Raw genomic sequence first — 27,070 nt, forward strand, 5'->3', positions numbered from 1 at the left:
TATGGCAAATACAAACGTGGTTCAATTTCAAATCTGAATAGGTTACATTCTTGACCAAGTTCAAAATTCTTTGGGGGCTTCAAAAGAAGATGGAAAGGGAAGAAAAGGAAACTAATTAAAGATTCAGAGAGGAAATGACACTTAAGATGCTGTGTGTGCTCAGAGGAAGAGAACGCTGACACCTGCACGTGGCAGGGAGGAATGACTCAGGAGCGCAGGGGCTTTGGTTTACCCCCATTGCTTAGAAAAGCACCTGCTACACTGAAGGGCGTGCTCAATAAATAACCGTTGAAAGAAGAGATTCCAGTAAGACTGAACAGCATAAGCAAAGATGGAAGATGTGAGAAAAATAATCCACTGAAAGCTTCTGTAAGCATGCTAACTTTATTTGACAGTGCAAGTTATAGTTGAACACATCACAAGCTTGACTGGAATTTGTGGAAGAGTCAGAAAAGAGATTGAAAATGTAAAGTGGGGGAGATGAACAGGAGTTTTCTTTAATGGGGAGTCAGAATAACTTTTCATTATTTCTTCTTTTCTGGATCTTCTAGGTTTTCTTTAATAAGTTTTACTAATTAATTAATTTCAAACATTTTACTAATCCAGGTCTTGCTGTTTCTCCCCATTACACACAAAAACATTCCAAAATAGTTCATTTTAGTTCAGTTCCTTACATAGCCTCAATTTTAATCTAGGACTTTGGGCCACAGGCTCTGTTTCGCCTAATATTAGCACAAAAACTATTTTTATTTCAGCTGCTTAAGTGAGGAGAGGTAGTCTACCTGGATCTCCTCTCGAGAAAGATGCATAGAATTTTGCACAAAGTCTGGGGGTTCATCCCATCCTCCTTCCTGGGTGTCCAGGTTGTGGTAATAGTGATAGCCACCTTTCACCCAGTGCTTCACCCACTTGCTGTTATTATCTCCTGGTAGAAAAGACAAGAAAGATCAGAGGACCCCGGAACCACCCCCCAACCCCCCCACATCTACATGCCCAATACTCCAGTGTTATTCTAGCCAGGTTTAACAATCTAAATGAATATATTCCAGAGTCTGCTCCTTGGATCTAATGCATCCTAAAGTCCCCCTTAAGTTATGGCTTTGCAATCCTTAACTCAGCTCATTTATATCTATTTTAAAATTTTTAACGCCTATGGAGTTCAACTGTGAAATTAACCATGACTAGCTTTGTTCCTTCCTAAGCCTATGTCTAAGACTTTACATGACAGAAAATTACTCAGCTAAAGGAGCTGTGAACACTCAGCCTACATTAAATAATAATAATAAAATGAGATGAGAAATCTTATTTTTATTCCCCTCTTTTGCCAATAAAATACATGCAACAGTCTATTGAAAAAAATAAACAAACAAACAAACAAAAACAACCCAAACCCACTACCACTGAGTCAAGTTCAACTGACAGCAACCCTGTTAGGGTTTCTGAGACTATAAATATTTTTGTAAGCAGATGGCCTAATCTTTTTCTAAAAAGTGGCTGGTGGGTTTGAACCACCAATCTTGCAGTTAGCAACCCAAGGCTTAACCAGCTGTCTACAGGCTTATACAATCAGAGACACTGACACCCTATATAGAGAGAGGTAGATACTTTGATCCAACCTAAATTAACCTCATTACTATAGCTGTCCATAAAGAGGGGAGGCGGGAATCAAAACTGCCTTAGAGTCTTTAAAACAAGCCCAAATACAGCATCTCTACACTAAAATGTCTTTTTCTATAGTTTATGCCGTTCCTCTGTATCTCTCTCCCCATATCCTCGCGTTATTAGCTTCAGGCGACATATTTATTTCCTCACAACTCACCTGCAGCCAGTTTTTTCTTCTTTGCTTCAGCAAGGTCACTCTGGTAAGTCTCACCACATTCAGGGATGACTCCATACAGTCCAACATCAGGGGAACGAAGGGCACTCAGTGTTTTGGTAACATCACCATTGTCCACTGCCTCATTAATTGCGAAGACTCCTAAGGCAACTATACCATCAGAAGAGAATTGTTACAGAAACAGTTTGAAAAGCATCTGAATTCCTACCTATTTCACCTAACTATACCTCCTGGCAAACTATTTCCCTTTTTCACTCTTAAACTGAATAATGAGATACGGAGCATGCCCGCCCACCTCACTCTCCACCAAAATTGAAACACAACAATTGATACGTACACTTCTGTGCTTCCTGGGTGTCTTTGTTGGATTGCCAGACTCCACCCTGAATTTCATCCAACCAGAGCACAGCTGACTCATCCTGGGTTTCCTAAATACCATAAAAAACAAAACCATTTCAGAGGCATGAAAATAGGGCACATGTGATACACATGGAGTGAAGGAGCCTTTGTAGATATGGAGAAAGTTTCAAATGTACAAGGGGCTTCAAACAGTTAGCATGTGACCATTTCCTATTTTCAATAATAGAAAGTGAACTTTTGAAGTGCCCTCATATAAAATGAACAGAACAGCCAAATGGGAATGGTCCCTTTGTTTGTTGTCTCTGAGATCTTCACAGATTCACAATTCAGCAGATTACGATAGCAGTCTTCTACAGAAAGAGCAAGGCACCTCAGGTTAACAGTGGCCAGGATAAGAGGAGTAATGTTTGAGGTGCTCTTGGCCAACCCAATATAATGAAGAGTTCCTGAGGCTTGGACTAACAGCTACAGACACAAACAGCAGTTGAAGCATCCACTCAGACTGTTCGATGTGAATGTGACTTGACGAGGTACCAGTGAGGCAGAATCCAGAATTGGAGCAAGCGTCCGAAACTGTGGAGATCTGGTTGTACAGTGGTTAAGCACTCAGCTGCTAAACTAGAGGTTGGCAGTTAGAACCCATCAGCCACTAACTACGCAAGGGAAAGATGTAGCATGTCTGCTTGCACTGTGGTTAAGTGCTATCAAGTCAGTTCTGACTTAAGTGACCCTGTGTAGGGTTTCCGAGGAGCAGCTGGTGGGTGTTTACTCTGTGGTGCCGTACGTACCAGCCTTGGAAACCCTAAGGTGCAGCTCTACCCTTTCCTACATGTCAAAGCAACGCAAGGGCAACGGATTTTGACCGTAACTGTGTGGTCCAATGAGGCAGGGCCTGGGTTTTGGGCAAAGTGCAAAGTGTCAGTACTTTCAGTAGGCCCTGGAGTTGAAGCTAAAAAACCTAAAGTAGAGAGAGCCATGTTTTATTCTGTGGAGCCACAGCCCCTGCCATTCATAAGGAGAGCCGTATTGACAGGGTAAGGGCTAAAGGAAGCGTCTGAATTGAAAGCAGTGCTAGCTTTCAAGTGCAGTTTTAAAAAGAAAGATCATATGACCCAATTATGCTAGGTGTTGGGTTTACTTAAGCTCCCAATTTTAAAGCTCAGTCTTGAGAAAGGGAAGCATGAGCGGAAAAGCAGAATACAACAAGAAATCACCTAATAGTACCTGACCATTATCACAAGCCACTTTCTATTACTGGAAATAGAAAACGGCCACACTCAATCCCCTAAAATTATCTGAATAAGTACTGGAAATAGTGCGCAGTAGTTTCAATGTCCGACAACATAATGAGTCAGCTCTGTGTGCAACAACGTAAACTGAGAAGTTATAAGCTGGGAGGCTAAAGGTCTAACCTCCAAGAGAGGGTGCATAAAAAGTTCCTACATCATAAAAATAGAACCATTTTCCACAGAACCAGACTATTTTTGATTCACTTTTGGGCTAACCACACTTTGGATCTCTCTGAGCAGAATCTACTGGAAACAAATCTGAGATGCTTAGTACAACTTCCTTACACCGAGGGAAAGGCACAGTTTATCAATAATTCTGACTATTCAGAGCTCTTTTCCCTGCCCCATAAAGAACAAAACAAAAGCCTTTCAGACCCGTTCCTGTAAAATATAAGTAGTGGAGCTATTATATGAAAGGCATGCAAAGAGAACAGACCAGTCAGTGTCTCATGTGTCAGGGAAATACGATAGAGGACTACTCCTCACCAAACTGAAGGAGGAAGAGAGAGATGGCATACATGCTGATGCACGGAGAATGCTTATTCAAGAAAAACTGAAATCTCAGTAAGAACAGTGAGTTTTCTAGCATTTTAAATTGTCCTATTCCCTGTCCCTGCCCTCTTCAGCTCCTTCAAAGCCCCAGAAAGCTGTCGGTATTTAAGAGGTTTGGTGGTTCCCTGAAAAACCTTAATCTTGAAGCTGATTTGGTCCTCATTCAGTGCAAACAGCTTTTTCCAGGGGCCTTTGTCAAAAACAGTAAGAGGTGATTGTCCAATACTGGGAATGCCTAAGGTGGTAGGTAGGTAATAGCTAAGTCAAACAAACCAGACCCACTGCCATCAAGTTGATTCCAACTCACAGTGACCTGTACAGGGTTTCCCAAGACTGTACATCTCTCTGAGAGCAGATAGGTCCACCTGTCTCCTCCGCAGGAGCACCTGGTGGCTTTGAACTGCAGACTAATGTTCTAACCCACAATGCTTCCAGGGTCTCTTAGGGTAAACAACAAGCTAAGCAAAAAGCTTAAAAGGAATATCTGGAGATTACGAAAGTTCCAAATTATTACTGGAAATCTAGCAAAGTCCTGGTGTGGTGCTGTGGGTTAATGCGCTGAACTGCAAGGTCGCTTTGAACCGCAAGATCGGTGGTTCAAGCTCACCATACTCTCCTGAGAAACCCTTTACAGGGTCACTATGAGTCGGTACCAACTTGACAGCACTTAACAATAACAACACCAGAAGACGATGAGTATACGTTAAGTGTGGGCACATGCTCAGGAAAAGCTAAGCTCTCCTCCCTGTCTGTCCTGCAGGCACTAAAGCAGAGCTGTGAACTGCCTGGCTGAGTGTTGAAGGCCTGTCTCCGTAGCCACACACAGCCCCATGGCAACAGCTGGGAGCGTTATTGGTTTTAGGCATTTAAGGAAATGAGTGTCTAATCATTAGCTGACCACTAAACTAACTCAGCAGAGATTTCAGAGGCCACACACAAGAAAGCACAACAGTAAGCAGCGACAACGACTAATCCTGAGGAAGGAGGAGAATCCAATATTCAGAGTTGCCACATTATATTATTAGTTTTTTATTAATGTTTCACACACAAAAATTCTGAAACATGCAAAGAAACAAAAAAAGTATGACTCATACACAGGGAGTTAAAAAAAAAAGACAATAAAACTTGTCACTCAGTTGAAAACTCCTAAAATGAGATAATATTTAAATATTAAATTTAAAATATGCCCTAAAATCTTCTTTAAATCAAATAGTAACTTCACTTATTAGTAAAGAATGTGTACCTGGAACTTTGTGCTCTTTTAAAGACCTATGCACGTGGGATCAAAGTGATCCTAGCCATCTGAAGGGTTAGGGGACAGTGAGGGAGGAACCACTTGGAAAAGGAGGGTACGAATGGTTACCTAACTTAAGAATGCAAATAAGGTCCCGAATTGTGCATATTGTTGTTGTTAAATGCCATGGAGTGCATTTCTAGTGTGTGTATCTTCAAAAACAACTATAATGTAAACTAGTATTTAGACAAAGATTTAAATTAACTATTGTAAATATGTCCAAAATATGAAAGGACACTACATCGGAACTAAAGAATATATAAGAGCAAACAAACAAAAATTCACCAAACAAAATATTAAACAAAAGGAACGAAATTGTAATTCTGACACTGAGAGTGTAATAACTGCTAACTCAGGTAACAGGGAGAACAATCTACAAGAAGAGGGTGATGAAGACAGGTGAGGAATGCAAGGGTTCAAGGGGATAGAAGTCAGTGTTGTTATAAACACAACCCTGAAACAACAGTGTTCTACAGGTACATACTTGGACAGATACACATGCTGACCAGGTATGGAAGGGAGAATGCGAGTATACCCATAAATACATAAGGGTTTGACAGAGGAAGTTTGTACCTGGGTATTCACCTTTGCTGCAAACACACCTATGAATGTGGTGAAGCATACAGGGGGCATAATGATCAAAACTTCTTGGGTATTATCCAGCATCTTAAGGCTATGAGATATTGGGCCTCAGGTCAACTGGCATAACATAGTCCCCAAAGGCAATGTTCTACATCCTACTTTGGTGGCATCTGGCCTCTTAAAAGCTCATGAGTGACCATCTGAGGTGCAACTATTGGTCTCTTCATGTACGGAAGAAGAGTGATGAGAACTGAAGATGCCTGGAATCAATTAGTCCAATGGACTAATGGAACAGGTGAACATCTGTCTCCACAAGTCTAAAATGAGAAGAACTAGATGGTACCCAGCTACCATTACAAACTGCTCTGAAAGGGATCATATTAGAAGGTCCTGGACAGAGTGTGAGAAAATGTGGAACAAAACTAAAATCCATTTAAAAAAATAAATAAATAAATACAAGACTGGGCTTACTAGTAAGAAAGAAACTAGAGGAACCCAGGACTATAGTCCTCGAACACCCTTCAAGTCTGGAAAGAAACCTGTGGCCCAATTCTCAGCCAAGCAATAGATAGGTACATTGGTGTTGTTAAGTGCCGTTGAGTCGGTTCTGACTCATAGCGACCCTGTACAGGGTTTCTGAGGAACAGCTAGTGAGCTTGAACCGCCGACACTGCAATCCAGCGCATTAACTCGCAGAGCCACACCAGGACTCCAGATAGGTATGTAGTGGGGGACAAAAACACTAGTAAGGTATACTCACCATGGAAAATGGTCAATCATTCAAGATCGAAAGGGCAACATTTACCAAAGGACAAAGTTGAGAAGGGATGGAAGGTGGGTGAAATGGAAATAGGAACCCCAGGAAGAAAGTGGGATAGTTGCTGTTGCATGGAAGGGACTGCAATCACTAAAATGTATGATTTGTTGAATGGAAAACTGATGATCTTATCTGTAAATCTACACTCCAAATAAAAAGTACAATAACTGAAATGAAAAATTCACTAGAGAAGATAAAAGCAAATTTGAGCAGAGAAAAGTACAAAAAAAAAAAAAAAATCAGTAAAGTTGACGAGAGATTGAGACTACCTAGTTTGAGGCACAGTAAGAAAAAGGAAGAAGATAAAATAACAAAGCCTTAGAGATCAATGAAATACCATCAAAGGCACCAATATATAATAATCTAAGTACTAGAAGGCAAGAAAAGAAAGGGGTAAAAAGAACACTTACAGAAAATCTAAATTGGCTTATAACAATTACAGAGATTAAAACAGTACAGGCAGTCCCCTGGGCTACAAGTGTCCAATTTACCCACAGTTACAAAGCAACTCACCTGAAGCCAATTATAAAAATTCAAGGCACATATAATGGTTCATAATAAAAAAAACATTATTATTACTGAATTCTTGTGTTATAGTTGTCTTAGTGTATCTAGAAGACAATGAACACAAGTCTATGGAGCCAAACTGTGACCCTGACATATTCCACCCGAACTTAGAGATTATCTCAAGAACAGATTTTGCTGCGTTAGACACTAATCACTGGAGACCAGAAGAGTTGTGGGAAGACATCATACAAGCAGAAAGAAAAAGGTCAGTAAGAAGACAAGAAAAGAGGAAAAGACCAAAATGGATGTCAGAAAAGACTCTAAACCTTGCTCTCCAGTACAGAGATGCTAAAGTAAACAGAGAAATAAGGAAGTAAAAGAACTGAGAGGAAAATTCAAAGGGCAGCTTGAGAAGACTAACTTAAAATTATAATGAAACGTGCAAATATCTGGAGTTAGAAAACGAAAAGGGAAGAACATGCTCAGCATTTCTCAAGCTGAGGGAACGGAAATAAAAGTCAAGCCTTGACTTGAAATAATGAAGGATTCTATGGGCAAAATATCGAATGATGCGAAAAGAAGATGGCAGGACTAAAGAGTCAATGTACCAAAAAGAAATGGTCCATGTTCAACTATTTCAAAAGACAGCATATGATCAGGAGCCAATGGTACTGAAAGAAATTGTTCAAGGTGCACTGAAGTCATTGGCAAAGAACAAAGCACCGGGAATTGATGGTCACAAATAGAAATTTTTCAACAAACTGATGCAGCACTGGAGGCACTCACTCATCTCTGCCAAGAAATGTGGAAGACAGCGACCTGGCCAACTGATTGGAACAGATCCTTATTTATGCCCATTTCCAAAGAGGTGACCCAATGGAACGTAGAAATCATGCAACAATATCATTAATATCACATGCAAGTAAAATTTTGCTACAGATAATTAAAAAATGGCTGCAACAATACACTGACAGGGAGCTTCCAGAGTTCAAGCTGGATTTAGATGAGGACATGCAACTAGGGATGTCATTGCTAACATCTTGGCTGAAAGCAGAAAATACCAGAAAGATGTTTATCTGTGCTTTATTGGCTATGCGAATCATGACTATGGGTCATGACAAGCTATTGACAACATCGCAAGAATGGGTATTCCCAAACACTTAGTTGTACTCATGAGGAACTTGTATACAGGCAGTTGTTTGAATAGAACAAGGGGACAGTTAATGGTTTAAAATCAGGAAAGGTGTGTGCCAGGGTTTTATATTCTTTACCATACTTATTTCATCTGTATGCTGAGCAAATAATCCAAGTAGCTGAATTATTGGAAGAAGAACGTAGCATCAGGATTGAAGAAAACTCATTAACAACCTGTGATATGCAGATGATATAACCTTGTTTGTTGAAAGCAAAGAGAACTTAAAATACCAACAAAGATCAAAACTCCAAAGTCTGCAGTATGGGTTGCGCCTCATTGTAAAGAAAACAATCCTTACAACTGGACCAATAAATAACATCATGATAAATGGAGGAAAGATTGGAGTTGTCAAAGATTTCATTTTGCTTGGATCCACTATCAAGACTCAAAGGAGCTCTGGTAGCATAGTGGTTACGAATCGGGCTGCTAACCTCAGGGTCAGCAGTTCAAAACTACCAGTTGTTCTGTGGGAGAAAGATGAGGCTTTCTGCTCCCGTAAAGATTTACAGCCTCGGAAACCTTGTACAGAGTCACTATGAGTTGGAACCAACTCCACGGCACATAACAACAACTATCAACACTCATGGAAGCAGCAGTCAAGAAATCAAATGACGTATTGCATTAGACAAATCTGTTGCACAAGACTTCTTTAAAGTATTGAAGAACAAAGATGTTACTTTGAGGACTAAAGTGTGCCTGACCCAAGCTAAGGTATTTTCAGTAGCTTCATAAGCATGTGAAATATGGATAGTGAAAAAGGAATACCACAGAAGAATGAATGCATTTGACTTATGGTGTTGGGGGAAGGCATTGGAAGTACCATGGAGTGCCAGAAGAACAAACAAATCTGTGTTGGAAGAAGCACAGAGAGAACATTCCATAGAAATCAGAATGGTGAGACTGCATCTCTCATACTTCAGACGTAATATCAGAAGGGACCAGTCCCTGGAGAAGGACATCATGCTTGGTAAAGTGCAGGGTCAGTGAAAAAGACGACGAGCCCAACTGGCACAGTGGTAGCAGCAACAGGCTGAAGCCTACCAACGATTGTGAGCATGGCAGAATCGGACAGAGTTTCATTCTGTTGTGCTCAGGTCACTATGAGTTGGAAGCAACTCTATTGCACCGAACGACAAAAACAATGTATCTAGAAGTATTTAATTTTTTTATGTGTGGCGCTGTGGGTTAATGCATCAGACTGCAAAGTCGTTTGAACTGCAAGGTCAGTGGTACAAGCTCACCAGCTGCTCCTTGGAAATCCTATACAAGGTCACTACGGGTCAGAATTGACTCGATGGTACTTAACAACAACAACAACAATGTATTTATAAGCTAAGACAAACATTTAAGTAATTGACATTAGATATGAATCGCTCTATACCAACTGTTGCAATTTATGTGCAAATTCAACTTGCAGACAAACTTAGTAACAGAACTTGTTCACAATCCAGGTAATTAAAAAATTTTTCAAAAAGAAAAGCCTAGGACCAGATTGCTTCATAGGTTAATTCAATGAAACATTTAAAGAAGAAATTATATCAATCCTTCACAAACTATTCCAAAAAATCCAAGAGAAGGGACTATTTCTCAACTCAGACAATGAGGCCAATATTACCTTGATTCCAAAAACAGACACAAGACATCACAAGAAAAGTAAAGTACACACCAAATTTTAAATCTTTTGCCTGCTAAATTTGGAACTCAGATAAATATTTTTAAAACTATTCCCAAATGGCTTAGAGGAAGTTAGAGGCAAACTGATGCCTAAAAAAAGGCAATTCTGCCCAATACGTAATCTGTTCAGCTAGGCCTGCCAGTGTTCAGTAAGTTTTTTTCTACTCTCTCCACCCTCTTCCTCTGCTTTTGGTGAACTCTAAAAAGTCATTCTACTGCAAAAGGAAATGCTTGAAACTCTAGTCACGTCCTCTAAAAGAGGGGCAAACAGTCTCATGGCCTGAGTGAGAGCAAGTACAAGTTATATCCTCAGCCTACTTTTCGTCTTAAATATAAAACCTGACCCTGGCTTATTCTCCCAAGTCGTACTTCTCGGTCAGTCAGTTATAGACTTCCTTGGAATGAAAAAAAAAAAACCAAAAAAAACCCCCATTAACAGCAATATCACCATATCACCTCAGAAGTCACGTTCTACACCCCAGAAATCTGAATGAGCAGAATTAATGTTTAGGACTCTGTATCTTGAAAATGGCTCTTTCAGTGTATCAATGATCAGTCCAGTTTGGAAGTTCTGATCTAATAAAATGAATCAAAGACATAGACCTCCACTTCCACCTTCCCTGGCAACTGCTTTTTCTCACCTGAGTAAGTGAAATCAGTCAATCATTTGACTCAATTTCCTGGCTACAAATTCAAAACTGGGCTTCAACCCTGTCACAGCAGGAGCAAATGACATTCTGCACAGTAATGTGCCTCTTAAATGAAACCAGACCCTATATTTACATGGCTGTTGGTGGTGGCGGCGGTGGTGGTGGTGGTGTATGTACCAGAGATGGGGGTGTATGTATGTACCAGAGATGGGGGTGTATGTACCAGAGATGGGGGTGAAGAAGGTAGAAGGGGATGTAAAAGCATGGGCGACAAAGGTGTACGTAATGATTTTTTAAAAACCTGAGGACCACTTACATAGATATGTTTACTTTGGGAAATTTACATAACTGTATACACCTGGTATGGTGCTGTGGGTTAATGCGCTGGAAGGCAAGGTCAGTTTGAACCGCAAGGATGTTGGTTAAAGCTCACCAGCCACTCCTTGGAAACCCTATACAGGGTCACTATGGGTCAGAACCAACTCGACAGTACTTAACAACAACAACAAATACTTACATAGCTGGTGAACTTTTTTCTGCATCTTACAGTTCAATAAAGGATTTATTTAAAGAGATGGAAGAGATCTGTCTATAATAATAATAAAAGAACTACAAAAGAATCAAATCTGCAGAACAAGTGGAGCTCTTTGGAAGGTGACAGCTATACCTCTTATCATGGGGTCCCCTCCAGTGCTCTGAATCTAAGGGTGCCCAGGAAACACTTCCGGGTGAATCAAGACAGATGTCCCTACTTGTGTATGTGCTCTGAGACACTTCTGAGACCACTCACCTGGGCTTTCTCTCTCTTTGCTCTGATCAGTGTGTCTTGGTAATGCTGGGCCACTTCTGCACAGACTCCCTCAAGTTTAGCTGCAGGAATCTGCAAGGCTTGCAGGGTCTTCTGGGCATCACCTTCATCCAGGGCTTCATTAATTAAACCAATAGCTAAAATTCCTAAATAGGAAGGGACAAGAAGTTTTTTGATTAAGACATGATATAAACAAATCAGTCTTTAAACATGGTTGTTGTTGTTAACTGCTGTCGAGTCGGTTCCGACCCATAGTGACCCTGTATAGGGATTCCAAGGAGCAACTGGTGAGCTTGAACTACCGACCTTGCAGTTCAAATAGCTTTGCAGTCTGGCGCATGAACCCACAGCGCCACCCCAGGACTCCATTAAACATGGTAACCAATTACAAATCTGCCTGAAGAGTTACCATGATCTGAACTACAACTTGTCATTTATAATACTAAGCAGCATTGATTATTGTTTTGTTTTTTAGTTTTTGTTTCATCTAAAGTAAGCCCCTTTGGCACATAAAAAACGGTTTCTATTCCAAGTGTGTATCTTTATTTTTTGCTCTAGTTTAAAAGGGATGGGAATTGTGATAAAACCATCTTTACTGTATACATCAAATATACTGTACAATCAAAGCCATTCTAGAACACAGAAGAGTTAGAGTTTAGAAATCTTAAAAATTCACCTTTTTTGGGGACCCTAGGACCATCAAGGGAGAAGAGCACAAGCAGAACGTGGGACCCCATCCAGAGAAGCAGTGACACCAGAGATGGAGGTGGAGATGAGGACATGGAGAGATAGAGCAGCTGAGGACTCTAGACTCATGAAAAGAGAGAGACTGGGTGCTGGCGGCCAGGAGGCAAGCTTGCAGAATGTGACCTTTAGTTGGTTGTTTATAAACGATTATATATTCCTGAGTAGTTTTGTGTACATCCAAAAAAAACCAACCAAACAAGAGGGAATAGAAGTAAATACTGTAGAACGATGATGCATGGAGGGGATTATAATCATTGCAATGAAATGATGAGTGTAAAACTGATGTTCTCCCATGTAAACTATCACTCAGTTCATGGTAAAACGAAAAAAAAAAAAAACCTCACCTTTTAAATGTTTTTAATGTAAGTAAACATTTTTTATAATAGAAAAGATGAGGCTTAGGAACCTCTTGTTCAAGAAAAGAGAGCATACAAGTGGCAGACCTAGGATCTAAGCCTAGGGCTCTCGGCGCCAAGGTTCTTCCTCCTGAACCTAGCTGAATAGTGTTCACAGGAAATACAGCGAAAACTAGAGACTCTCACTCCACAGACGTCCTGATGCTGTGCTGGTTTAGTAAGAACCTCTTGAATGTAGCTACAGAAAGCTGGCCTAGAACCAAGCAGGAAAGTCATTCTTGTTTTCTTCTAGCACAAACTACCAGCTATCCCATTAAGGACACCCAACCCCACTGCCAGAGTCAATTCCAACTCAGACTGATCCTAGAGGACAGAGTAGAACTGCTCTATAGGGTTTTTAAGATGAAATCTCTATCTTTCTCCCATGAAGCAACTGATGGGTTTGAACTACTGACCTTACAGTTAGCAACCTAATGCTTAACCCACGGCACCACCAGGGTTCCTTAACAAAAAGGACAGTATTTAAAAATAACAGATGATGTTCAATTCACCTCAAGAAAAGTTTATTAGACACATCATCAGAATCGTCTCATGTTTTGAAAATGACATCTGAGTTTCCGGAATTGCATTTTTTTTTTCAGTGTTCTCACACCCGAAACTCTTCTCAGGAATATGATTTAGGACCATCTTTCTTTAACTGTAACATTGCTGGGAGCAGGGTCACACAAAATAGAATACTCACTCTCATGTTCCTCTTGCACCACCAGATTCACGTGGTCCACACAAGCTTGGATGTCATTCCATGTAATAAATCCGTTGTTCTCTGCATGTGCCTGAGCTTTCAGTTTCATCAAATCATCAAGATACCTGCCCCACCCCCACAACAAAAAAAAGACAATGAACACTGCCCTGCACACACACACACAAAGGCCTTCATATTGTACACAGAACTGAGAAGACTAAGCAGCAAAGGATCCAAGAAGCAAAGATCGGGAAAGCGCTCCAACTCCTGATAGATTCTAGAGACCTCCTGTGGGCCTTGGCGTGACCTTAAACAATGTGTGAAAACGCAAGGGGAAATACTCAGTACCAGTAGCCAATTTCTGGAAGCAGAGACAGCAGCTTAAGCAACTCCCTAAAGACAAGGAAGGAAGGCCACAACACTAGCTGACAAATGTAGGAATCACAGATCAAGAAGGACATCATTCTGCAGCTCATACTGAAGGCCCTGATGTGGGCAAGGATTATCAACTGAAGCAAAAACTAGCAGGTAAATGGTTGATGGCAAACTGGACATTCTGATGGTGCAAAAAGAGATTGTGTTCTGGTGATAAGGGGAAACATAACTGTGTATGGGAGGGTTCGACTACCTCTGTAATACAGGGATTGATTCTGTATCTCTGGTGGTGGGACAAACAGATTTCATAAGCCTTTTGATATGAGGCAATATGAAATATATTACATCACCAAAAATACTGAAGTGGACACTGACAAGCCTTTAGATCTAATTTTCAATTACAGGAATAAACCAAATAAAAAGAAGAAGCCAGAACTATCCAGAAAATAGGATTTTTGTAGGACAATTAACCCAATCTCTTTAACAAGGCAGTGTCATAAAGAAAAGACATATTCTAGATCAAAAGATACCTAAGGGAAACTATCACATAATTCACAATAAAACATTGAAGGAAAAAAAAAAGATACCTAAGGGATACAACCACCAAATTTAGCATATGGTCTTAAACGGGGTTCTGGGTTGAAGACACCAGTGTAAAGAACAATTCTGGAACAATTTAGGACATATAAAAATGGGCTTGGTATCAGCTGATATTAAAGGATTAGTCCTTTAGTCCTACTTAGTTAGGATGTGAGATGGTGTTATTTTGCCTGTAACAACCATTCTATCTCTTTTTTGAAGAGATGCATACTTATATATATTTGGCAGTGAAATGTAAGATCTACGATTTACTTTGAATGTCTCAATATAATAAATAATAATGAGACAATGTAGGGAGGAAATAAGATTATCAAACTCTAGTCACTTTAATAAACAGGAGTGCTGATACATGAAAGACAGAGGGAACGGCTATGCTAACGGGTCCTCCCAGTCACTTGGGACACCCACCTCTGACAGTTTTCTTCTTCAATATTGGTAAGGCCTGTCACTGAACTGCTCAGCTGTTTCCACACTGTATTCATGTCTCCTGATTCCAATGCCCTGTTGATTAGAGCCACTGATGACAACATCTCCACGGCCACCGAGAGCTCCGGATGGGTGAGGTTATGCTGTATAGAAAGGGAAGAGGAAAAACCATGAGGAAAGGTGTTCTCAAACACCAATGCAAATTCAAACGTCAATATAATCAAAAGGAGTCCAGGTTTCTGGTAAGAACGTTCTACCTGGCTACTCTAAGAAGTGGGTATTACTCAACAACATAAATAAATACATAAATTTAAGAGAAAGAGGTGGGGATGAAATTTACTCCCACCCCACTTTGCTCACAAGCAGGACAGGTTCAGTGACTTACTTCAGGACTCTGTTGCTGTAGGGTAGCCAGTTCCTTCTGATAAAGATCCGCCGCAAATGGATACACCTGGGGCAGCTGGGCTTCAGGATTCATTAGCTCCATAACGGTCTTCTCCGCGACACCCTTTTGGATTGCAGCATTAATGGCGGCCACTGCTGCCAATCCTGTTAGGAAACAGAAGGTCAGAAATGCCATAGGCTTAGTCCTGAGGGGAAGGAGAAGCCAAAGAGGAGAAAATCATATTCGATGGGTAAACTATTAGACACTGATTGGAGGAGGAACTTTCATCTTTAAAAAGCAGCCTCTAACTCTTCTCACCCATATGTTCTGCCCACCCCAGTACTCTAGACCAAAAGCATCTCTTCCTTCTCATGAAGCCCAGCATTCCAGCTTCTTAGGCTGCCATTCCAGCCCTTGTCTTACATAACTCAGCCCAAAACATCCACAGAATTTTTATCTTTGCCACTGTTCCTTCAATATGTCTTCCACCTTCTGTACATTTCTCTCTGCTTGCCCTCATTAGGAACAGAATTCTCTTTTCCTCCTTCACCATTCAAATCCTACCAGTCCCCACAAATCCCACTCTCCTCCAGATGTGGGTACCAGTCACAGTGAACCCATATTCACTATACTCCAGAGCTACTTTTAAAGTCGTAAGAAGTTTTAATAAGAACCTTACTGTCACCAAAGGTACCTGGTGGTTGACTTGGGGTCTTTTTTGAGGGGAGGGGAGGAGAAGTGATATAAACTAATGTCAGGCCCTCTACTGACATACAGCCACAACCCCCGTCTTTTCATTCCATTTCCCCATGCACTTTTTTTTTTTTTTTATGTTTTATTGTGAATTATGTGATAGTTTACATGGGAGAACATTAGCTTTACATTCATCCTATTGTATATTTCATTGCAATGGTTACGATCCCCTCTCTCTCTCTCTCTGTCTAAAGTCCCCAGCTGCTCCATTCCCCATGCACTTTTTTGAAGCTCCCCGCCTCCCCGTGTAGCCGAGAGGATTCTTACTTCGCTGATACTGTTGAGCAGCACTGTTTGCAGCATCCACACCAGACTGTAGCTCCTCCTTCTGTAAGGGACCAACCTGACCACTCTGAGAAAAGCAAAGACACTGACGTGAAGCTTACTGAAGCGTCGTCGCGCTCCAAATCTCAACAGAGAGCCCCAGTGGCAGTCTGGGCCAGAGCTTTTCAAAACCCTTTGCCAAATCTGGAGCAGAGTGTGGCTTTCCAGACACCAGTACATTTAAGAGGGTATTTCTTTTAAAACTGTCAGAATGTTCTGATATAAAATGTTTGTACGCTCATTAGCAAATCAATGCTGCTTATTTGGGCCAACGTATGCTGGGAATTTGTAAAAAAAAAAAAATTTAGCAAATAGGGAAGGCCCTCAAAGTAGGCTCTCACAGTCGACTTTTACTGCACATAAAATACTTCCCCAGTTGGCTAGAGGGAGCTAGGGAGGTGTGCTTTTTTGAGAGACTATTTTAAAAGAGCTTTCTCCAAAGCCTTTTCGTCAGGGGTGGAAAGTGGTTGGTTGGAGATAAAGGGATGGGCGGGTTGGTACAGGGGATTGTTTTTAAAGCGGATGCACAGAGCTCTATAACTAAATAAGCTAAGACAATGAACACTTTATCCGAGGACATACATTTTTAAAATGTGACTTATATGCAAGAGAACATTGTTGTTGTTGAGTGCTGTTGAGTCGGTTCTGACCCATAGCGACCCTATCAAGGAGCAGCTGGTGAGTTTGAACCACCGACCTTGCAGTTCAAATGTCTTTGCAGTCTGGCACATTAACCCACAGCACCACACCAGGACTCCAAGAGAACGTTGTTGTTGTTGTTGTTATGTGCCATGGAGTCGGTTTCGACTCATAGTGACCCTGTACAGGGTTTCTGAGGCTGTAAAGCTTTACGGGAGCAGAAAGCCTCATCTTTCTCCTGCAGAACAGCTGGTAGTTTCGAACTGCTGACCCTGAGGTTTGCAGCCCGATTTGTAACCACTACGCTACCAGAGCATTACACTGAGTTAAAAAGGCTCATTCATCTCTTTCTACAGCAGCCCGGGCTTCACAAGGAGGCACTGGAACACCTGTGCTACGACTCCCAGCAGGTTTACCTGTCTCTTCTGCTGCCGGTCACTCAGGAGCTGCTTTAAGTACCAGTCACTGTTCTGCTGCTGTAGTCCTCGGAGCCCCAGAGCTGGGGACTGCAGAGCCTTCATCAACTCCAGCGCAGATCCTTGCTCTATAGCCAGGTCGATATTTGCTAATGCAGAATATGCTGAAGAAAGGCAAAAGCATAAAAACAAAATAAAAACGGCGTTAACATGACAGCCTAGAATACTTTCCCTTCCGGGAACCAGTCCCCGTTTCATATTAAACCCACTGCCATCATGTCAACTGTGACTCAGCGCAGCCCCACAGGGCACAGGAGAATCGCGCCACAGGACTTCGAGACTATGAATCTTTATGGGAGGCGACAGCCTCAGATTTCCCCCTCAGACAGGCTGGTAGGTTTGAACCACTAACCTTGTGATTAGCAGCCCACTGTTTAACCCACTACACTATCAGGATGCCTTAGTTCTAGGTTAGAGAAATATAACCCAGACAGTCTTTCCACTGTAGTGCCCCAGAAGCAGAAGATTTTGGAATTGGAAAAGAACCTTCAAGCCACCTAGTCCAGTAGGTCCCAACCAGGATGTTCAGTGCAGATGCCTGAGTCACCAGGCCTATTAAAAAGCAAATCGTTTGGTACCAATATGGGTAGCAATAGAAGAAAACCACCACATTCGACCACTACACATTCAAATTGCCTCTAAAATACCAAATAGTTGTCTCCGGACTATGCTTCTTGTTGTTGTTGTTAAGAGCTGCCAAGTTGGTTCTGACTCATAGTGACCCTGTATAGTTTTCAAGAAGTGCCTGGTGAGTTTGAACCCCTGACCTTCTGGTTAACAGTCCAGTGCTGATCCTACAGTACTACACCAGGACTCCACTGTTGTTGATGTTAAGTGCCAACGAGGCGGTTCCAACTCAGCGATCCTGTAGTGTAGGTTTCCAAGGAGCAGGTGTGAATTTCAACCACTGACCTTACAGTTCAAAGTGACCTTGCAGTCCAGCGCACTAACCACAGCGCCACACTAGGCTAACAGAGTTCGAAATAACAGAAACTGTCTCACAGGCAACTTGCTTCATTTTTGGATGGTTTTCTCTCAAACTTTATTTATTTTTTTAACGTTCCCACCCAGGGTTCACACTGAATGCACCTAACCCCTCTTTCCTATGCCTACGGCTGTCAGATGCTGTGGAGTCCATGTGCCTCACTGTGAGCCTATGTGTTACAGAGACAACTGCCCCAAAGGCTTCCCTGGGCTATAATCTTCACAGAGCAGATCATCCCCATGTCTCCTCCTGTACAGCTGCTGCCTCAAACTGGTTAGCAATTTGAGCCTTGGCTTAGCTGCTGGGAACTTAAATGTTGTGGCACCAAGGCCCCCGTACTTAACAACCTTAGCTCCTTCTACCAGTTCTTATACAGCATCTTTCTGAAACCCGATATCTATCTCCTGAACATACTCCTTCCACAGTGGGCCCATTCAGAGGTCAAGGGTGGTCTGACCTGTGCTGAGGGGAAGAAGGGGTGATGCCCACTTTGGATAATCTCTATTTTTAATCATCACAGAGCCTGGGGTCATATGTGCTCTTTGATGAAATATTTGACACTGAGCAGTCAGACAGTTCTTTATCTGTAAATGACAATACACAGATCCTTCTCTTGGTGATTGTGGTTATGTGCTATGGGGTCGGTTCCAACTCACAGCGACCCTGTTACAGGGTTTCTGAGGCTGTAAATCTTTTTTTTTAATTCAACAGACAGTTTTATTAAATTTGAAAAAGGAAAAGCAGCAGATATATCTTATAACTGAATCAACTTAACAGCAACTGGTTTAATTTTTTGTGTGTGTTTCTAAAAAATAATTGTTTATTTAACAAATCTGTTTTCTTTAGGGAAACTATTCCTTTATTTAGAGTCCCGTTCCCACCCCCACACAAATTCACTTAGTTAAATCCTGGTAACAGAAGGAAAGGCTGGAGGAACGTTTAAGTGGTGAAAAGGCCCTTATCAAGAGGATTTGATTTTGGGGTGGTATGTATTGTTTTTACAGTCAAATATGGATAGCTTTAATGTTCTAGGAATTTATCAGTGAAGCAAAATAATGTGACTGCTGTACAAATCTGAAGGTTTTCTCAATCTGCATTCTATATAGAAGTTGATGGCATCATTTTTTTCATATCAATGTCAAGTACTTCCCTAAAGCAGAGGAGTTCGCTAAACTTTTGATGGTTCACACCTGGGTTGAATAATTTGTGGGTAATTAAAATGCTAGCTCATCACTCCCTTGGGGAATAAAGACAGACTGTTTTAATTTAAATATCTTTTCTTTTAGCTCATATAGATCTTTATGCCAATAAAAAAAACTCAAAAAGTAGATTAAAAAATCAATTTTAAAATAAGCAAGTATGACTTGGATAGTCTGCTTGCACATAATAAAAATTCCTTTTCAACCTAACTCTTACATAACACTGGCAAATCATACAGCCATATTTAAGCAACACAATCATCTGTAATATGTTTTCCTTTGCTTTTTAAACTGGAATCTAGATAACTGAGGCTGTAAATCTTTACGAGAACGGAAAACTTCATCTTTCACCCACAGAACTGCTGGCAGTTTCGAACTGCTGACACGGTGAGATTAGCAACTACCAGAGCTCCTCCCTGGTATCATAGTGGGTTACAAGTTGGGCTGCTAACCACAGGGTCAGCAGTTTGAATCTACCAATCACTCCTCAGGAGCAAGACGATTTACAGCCTTGGAAGCCCTAACCAGTGTTTCTATGAGTCAGAACAGATTCAGTGGCACTCAATCACCAACACCTCTCTCTTATAGGATTATTTTGCAGATTAAATGAAATCATATACATGAAAACCCCTTGTAGATTGTAAAATAAACAAGGTAATAGTTACGATAGCCTGTATTTTCGTTACTGTTAGCTACCACCAAGTCAGCCCTCAACCACGGTGACCCCACGCACAGCAGAATGAGAAGCTGTGCAGTCCTGTGGCGTCCTACTGACTGGTTCCAGATTCACTGTGATTCATACAGTTCCCATTGGCTGATTTCCAGGCTAGATGACCAGGCCTTTCTTCCTAGTCTGTCTTAGTTTGGAAGCGTCACTGGAATCTGTTCAGCATCAATAACAACATGCAAGCTCCACTGACACTGGCCAGGAATAAACCCAGGCGCCCAGCAACAATGGTGAGCATTCTATACTGAATCGCACCGGCCTCAGCATGATCCCTTCTAGACAATTAAAGTATTTCATAACTTTCTATTTCCTTTTCTTAGAAGACGAAATAGGGTTCCCCTCACCCTCAGTGATGAACACTGGACTCCATTACCAAAGTACAAAAATATTAATTGTTGTTTTTGTTAAGTGCCATTGAGTCACTTATATACGGTGTCCAACGAGCAGCAGGTGGGTTTGAACCACACACACACAAAATCAAAATATATGACGCATGGCAGAACATGTGTATTTGAAATGTTTCCATTAATAAAAGCTGAAAAGAAAATTACTATATGCTGCTAGAAAGAGAAAGAAAACAGCTAAAGGGAAAATAAAGTCTCAAACTATAAAGTCAGTGGGAAGAATACAACTAGAAAATAAAAACAAGAAGTGGAATAAAAAAGAGGTTTAAAAACTGCTATGGATGTGTGGTCTATAAAACCAAACCAAACATACTGCCATCGAGTCAATTCTGACTCATAGTGACCTTGTTGTTGTTGTTGTTAAGTGCCATCGAGTCGGTTCCGACCCATAGCGACCCTGTACAGGGTTTCCGAGGGTGTAAATCTTTACGGGAGTAGAAAGCCTCATCTTTCTCCCGCGGAGCGGCTGGTAGTTTCGAACCGCTGACCTTAAGGTTCACAGCCTGATTCGTAACCACTACGCTACCAGAGCTCCTTAGAGAAACCCTATTTGTCAGTGTTGTTTAGTGTCGACTCACCAAGACCCTGTATAGGGTTTCTTCAAAGAATAAATACAATAAATAGCAAAGCTAACAATCAGGTTTTCCCAAAGCACGTGTGGCAGAATCACTGAGTAACTACAAAAGCATCTTCTCATTATGCTTTCTCTAGATGCATAAATTTACGGCTTAAAACAACAAAAACAAAACTCACTGCCGACTCATAGTGACCCAAAAGACAGAAGTGCCCCATAGGGTTTCCAAGGTTGTAAAATCTAGGTGGAAACAGACCACTCCATCTTTCTCCCACAGAACAGCTGTTAGGTTTGAACTGCTGACCTTCTGGTTAGCAGATGAGTGCTTAATCATTGATCTACCAAGGCTCCTTTCATACTGAAGCAAGCATATAAATATTTAAATGAGCATTCATTACCATTTATATTGTGAAGATGATAAAGTTTAAAACATAACTTAAAGACTCTCACTGAACTATAATATATAACTCTGATTTTCCTTATTCTACTCATTGTTGTTGTTAAATGCTGTCGAGTCAGTTCTGATTCATAGCAACCCTGTATACGGTTTCTAAGGAGCAGCTGGTAGGTTTGAACCATCAATCTTACGGTTAGCAGTTCAGTGCGCATCCTATAGCGCCATAGGATTCTAGCAATAACAAAAAACCCTTTTCCTCATTTTTAACTACTTGGCCTGTAGGTTTCTTCTGCTGTGCAGGCCAAATAGTTAGCTCCTTAACTATGAACTTACTTATCTGCTGGTTCCCAGGAATCTTATCTATAATTACATTAAAATAATTCCTTGGACCTAAAGTCCCCATATCTTCTTAACACACAACTTTCCCTTGCTTCAGACTTCCTCCATAATCAGGAAAAGAATGTCCCTCTGGGGGGAACTGTACCTCATCCTCACCCTCTTGTTCATTCTGAGAGTCCCAGTGAAAGCTCACGTACTCTGAAAGCTGACCTGTGGCCTCCAGAAGTCATCAGTACTTTACTCCACGCCTGCACCTCATGCACCTTAGGTACCTAGTTCCAACCAAGCTGCTCTGGAACTCATTGTGTGAGCTTCACTCTTCACTATTATTCAGAGCTATTTGAGGGCATTTTTAGTATTGAGTTCCTCTGACCACATGAGAACAAGCTCAAAGAACACTTTTACAGCACATACATATGGTTCTTATCTCATGTGTTTATAATGGACTCTTAAATATAAATTATCAAGGTAAAGCTACAAAGATTATAAAATTCCCAATACCATAACAGGACAAATCTCTTGTAAAACTAAAGGAGCATTTCATGAACTCTGTGCAGCAGGAAATGTGCTGGACTTTCTTCTCATGCAGAGAACTCACTAGAAGGGTGCTGTTACTGTTGTGAAGTGCTTAGCTGTTGAGTCGGTTCCGACTCATAGTGACCCTGTATAAGGTTTCTGAGGAGCAGCTGCTGGGTCTCAACTGTCAACCGTGTGGTTAGCAGTCCAGTGCTTATCTTACAGCACCACACTAGGACTCCAGGTATTAGGATACTGTGGTTTATATTTGCTGACACGTATATTCACTCACACAGCTATAGCACACCAGATTCCATACTTGAATGGAGCTATTTCTTTGGTGTGGCACTGCAGGATCAGCGCTGAACTGTAAACCACAACGTCATCAGTTCAAACCCACCAGCTGCTCCTAGGAAACCCTGTACAGGGTCGCTATGAGTCAGAACTGACTCAGTGGCACTTTACAACGTAACAGCAACATTGCTCTGTTCAGAAGGACACTGTTCTAAATGAAACAGTATGAAGCAAATACAAAGGATCCTGGTCGGGACCTAGAACTCTACGTCAAATGCAGTTGGTAAAATCTTACAAAAAGGTCAGTGGTTCAGAACCACTAACAGCTCTGCAGGAGAAGAGACCTGGTAAGCTGTGCCCATAAAGATTGTTTTGTTGTGCACTGTGGAGTTGGTTCCAACCCATAGCGACCCTGAACAGGGTTTCCAAGGCTGTAAATCATAACGGGAGCAGAACGCCTCATCTTTCTCCTGTGGAGCAGCTGGTAGTTTTGAACTGCTAACCTTGCAGTTCGCAGCCAGATTTGTAACCCCTACGCTCCCAGAGCTCCTCCCATAAAGACTCCAGCCTCGGGAAACCTACACTTCTACTGTCATATACGGTTGCTGAGAGTCAAAATCAACTCAAAAGCACCCGACAGCAACAAAATCCCATAATCCTCTCTCTCTCTTTTTATAGTGAATTGGGTGAAGATTTACAGAGAAAATAAGTTTTCATTCCACAATTCATACACATTTTCTTTCATGTCGTTGAAGACCTCTCGTTTCACTCAGTACTTCAGATGAAAAATTAAAACCTCCAGAACAATGAGGGTCCTAATCACTATTATTATCTTGAGCAAAACAAGATCAAGACTGGCCCAATCAAATCAGCGCCTCAGTTTTTTTGGTGAGTCTAAACCTATGCTAGGAATTATGAGGATTTTGAAAGAAGCAAAATAAATATATAGTCTTCAAAGGAATCTACCAGGATATCAGAAACCAAGAGCAAGCAATGTAAGGCAATGCAAAATGAAGTCCAGAATGGTGTGGTGTTGCCTACAAATGCTTTCAGAGATTTGACAGAGAGTATGTAGTGAACTGGGACAGACACTGATGTGAAAATTGGACTGCTCTTGAGTAATGGGTACAATTTGCATTAGGTAAGCAAGGCACAAGGGCATTATTATAGTGGTGACAGAAATAATAAGATACCAGTCAATGTTGATTAAGCACTTTCTAAATTTTAGGCAATTTACATACATGATCTCTTATCTTCCTCTTAATTCTATGGCAGAGGTATCCAATGTCACAATTAATAGCAGGACAAGAGATCAAACTCCAGGTCTATACCGCTTCAGAGAAGACTTCATGAGTCATGAAGTGAATAGAATGAATATGGGGGACAATTAGGCTAATGAGTTTCTTATGTATACAATATTGCACAAACAACTGCATTAGGCTATTGTTGAGTGGTGTCAAGTTGATTCTGACTCACAGGACACTAATTGACACTGTAGAACTGCCCCAGAGAGCTTCCCAGGGTGTGACTATTTACCGAAGCACACCGCGATCTCCTTCTGGGGCTCGGCTAGTGGACTCAATCACCAGCTTCTTAATTAGCAGCAGAATGATGAACCATTGTGCCACCCAGGGCTCCTTTCCACTAGGCTAGGGATGTACATTGAGTTTGGTAATAAAAAGCCAACGCAGGCGCTTAAGCAGAGGAGTGACAAAATGAAAATACTTTTGAGGAATTTAACTTCTCAAAAGTATCTGACATAAGGCAAAAGAGTGCAACTGTAGCCAAAAAGCCGTCAGGAATCTGTTACAAAATGCACGAGTGAGATGAGGGGTCCACAGTGGCCAAAGGAAGCTGAAACAGAAGGCCTGTGAGCACAAAAGACTGTGAGGCACTAGCTCCGAAACACATGGACTAATGTATAAATGTAAACTCCAACACCTTAACCCACATTGTACGTCAACACTCACAGTATCCTGTTAAAGTCCCCTCAGGTGCCTGGCTCCGGAACGTACTTACCATTGACTTTGTTTACATTGCCTTGAATTTCAGCTTGAGTGAGCAGCTCCTCATAAACGTCCCTTTCTCTCTCAGAGTTCTCCGTCTGAGTAACAAATGTACATAAATTAGCTCAGGTGCCTAAGGAGACGTCTCTACAGAAATCACTTCTGCTCTTCCATCACCCTAACAGACTCTGAACAGAACCAAGAGCAAACATGAGTGTGCATTCAGAGAACTAAAAGGAACGCGATCTGGTGACTTGTTAATGACAAGCAAGAGGGGCTCTTACAGACCTGGGCAGGGGAAAGCCTGCAGGATGGAACACCCAGGACACCACTCCCTGTGCCTTGCACAGGTAGGGGCAGGCTGGGACATGGAGCAGCTACATGCCTGCAGGACACCTTGGCACCTATCTTGATTCTATAATCCCTGCTCTACAAATGGAGATACAAAGAATATTTGAGGCAGGTGGGGAGCCTAACACCTTTGTTTTCTCACAATCTGGACATGTTTACATCACTAATTTCAACAAGGGATGAATAAATTCATGTGAAGTCTTAAATGAGATTCTTAGCTCACTTTTTGTCAAGTTAGAATCATTCTGCTAACTTCCACATGCTCATAATAACAGTGCACAAGAGCAACTCACTCTAGGCAAAGGAGGTGGAAGATCAGATTTGGAGATCATTTTTTAAAATGTCACTCTTAATTTTTTTAAAAAGTGTTTTATTATGAATTATGTGATAGGTTACAATCCCCTCCATGCATCCTCAACCAACCAAAGGGTATACCCCACAAGCCTGCCCCCCAGTTGTCAGCACACAGCCCCTCTCCCTCTCTGGGTCTAGAGTCCCCAGCCACTCCATCTCAGACATCACTGTTTCTCTGGGTAGGGTCCCGCTCTCTGCTCTTCTCCCTTGATGGTCCCAGGGACCTCCGGTCAATCACTCCCCTCCTTTTGCTATAAAACGTCTATCTTTACATTCCCAACCCTCACAATCAGTCCTGATAACAATTATTCACTATTGTATCACATGAGTAAAATGTCACTCTTAATTTTTAAAAAATATTTTTTGTTGCTGTTGTAAATATAGACAGCGAGACATATACCAATCCAACAATTTCTATGTTACAATTCAGTGACACTGCCTATATTCTTCAAGATATTCAACCATTCTCACCCTTCAGCCTCCAACGACATAAACTCACTGTCCACTAGCTTCTATGTAACCTTTCAACTGTTGACAATTTGATCCCATATAGTTCTTTAAAAGAGCACAATGCTCAAGGCAGATATTCTTTACTAAGTAAGCTACACTACTGTTTTGTTTAAAAAGATTTCAAGAGGTATTTTTGGTTTAAGGTTTAAAGACTAGCTCGCTAAGAGTTTCAGGGGTCCTCCAGCCTCTATGGCTCCAGACAGCAGTCACTCCTTTTTATGTCACACTCTAGAGCTTTATTTGCACAAAATTCATGAAGTGAAGTCAAAATAGAATCTAACACCAAAAGACTCTATACTATGTAATTCCATTTATGTGAAATTCTAGCAAAAGTAAATGATAGTGACAGAAATCTGAGTGGCAGCTGCTTGGGACCAGGCCAGGGGTTGGAGACGGCAGAGAGAGATTGCAAAAGGCACCAGAGAGCTTTTGGGGGTGATGTTTACATGACTGTATACATTTGTCAAAACTCATAAAACTATACTGTTTAAATGGGTGAATTTTACTGTATATAAATTATACCTCAGCACCTTTTAAAAATGGAGTTATACCAAATCATTAGAAAGTGGAGACATTCATCTTTACCCTGTTTTTAGCATTTGTCATCTTGTCCTGCTTGGCCTGGTAAAGTATATCCTGGTAAGTGGAAGACAAGGGTTCTTCAAGATTTACAAGCATGGCATTGGGGTTCTTCAAAGCTGCAAAGGTGTCGGCTGGAATTCTATGGTCAATAGCTTCATTAATAGCAATCACAGCTGCATGTACTGGGAAAAACCAAAAAGTGAAGATTCCGTAACAGATTTACATACACAAGCCAGCAGAGCAACCTCTCTATTACAGAGAGAGGCTCTTTTCACAGACAGAGAAACAAAGATTGGGGTGAGAGGAATGGCTCCCTGGGTTCTACTGAGCCTGCTGAGTTCCACTGAGCCTTTACGCTGCACGCAAAGCCACAGTTCTACTTGTGACGTATGTTTCAGATGTGGAATTTGGAATCTCACAGAGATATATTCATAAGAGATGTTT

General features: G+C 41.3%; 1 protein-coding gene across 1 annotated transcript in view; it reads right to left on the reverse strand.

Annotated features, from left to right (window-relative positions):
• Positions 1 to 27,070, reverse strand: part of IQGAP1 (IQ motif containing GTPase activating protein 1) — a 133,796-nt gene that overhangs the window by 33,468 nt on the left and 73,258 nt on the right. Inside the window, exons 8-18 of the mRNA XM_006867150.1 lie at positions 26,630 to 26,808; positions 24,843 to 24,927; positions 17,329 to 17,492; positions 16,217 to 16,301; positions 15,197 to 15,360; positions 14,794 to 14,954; positions 13,411 to 13,535; positions 11,548 to 11,711; positions 2,175 to 2,265; positions 1,820 to 1,987; positions 783 to 925 (exon numbers count right to left, since the gene is read on the reverse strand). Coding sequence (XP_006867212.1) covers positions 783 to 925; positions 1,820 to 1,987; positions 2,175 to 2,265; positions 11,548 to 11,711; positions 13,411 to 13,535; positions 14,794 to 14,954; positions 15,197 to 15,360; positions 16,217 to 16,301; positions 17,329 to 17,492; positions 24,843 to 24,927; positions 26,630 to 26,808 — 1,529 coding nt within the window. The remainder of the gene's footprint in view (positions 1 to 782; positions 926 to 1,819; positions 1,988 to 2,174; positions 2,266 to 11,547; positions 11,712 to 13,410; positions 13,536 to 14,793; positions 14,955 to 15,196; positions 15,361 to 16,216; positions 16,302 to 17,328; positions 17,493 to 24,842; positions 24,928 to 26,629; positions 26,809 to 27,070) is intronic.

This window comes from Chrysochloris asiatica, unplaced genomic scaffold (genome assembly GCF_000296735.1).
Source record: "Chrysochloris asiatica unplaced genomic scaffold, ChrAsi1.0 scaffold00101, whole genome shotgun sequence".
Classification (NCBI taxonomy): Eukaryota; Metazoa; Chordata; class Mammalia; order Afrosoricida; family Chrysochloridae; genus Chrysochloris; species Chrysochloris asiatica.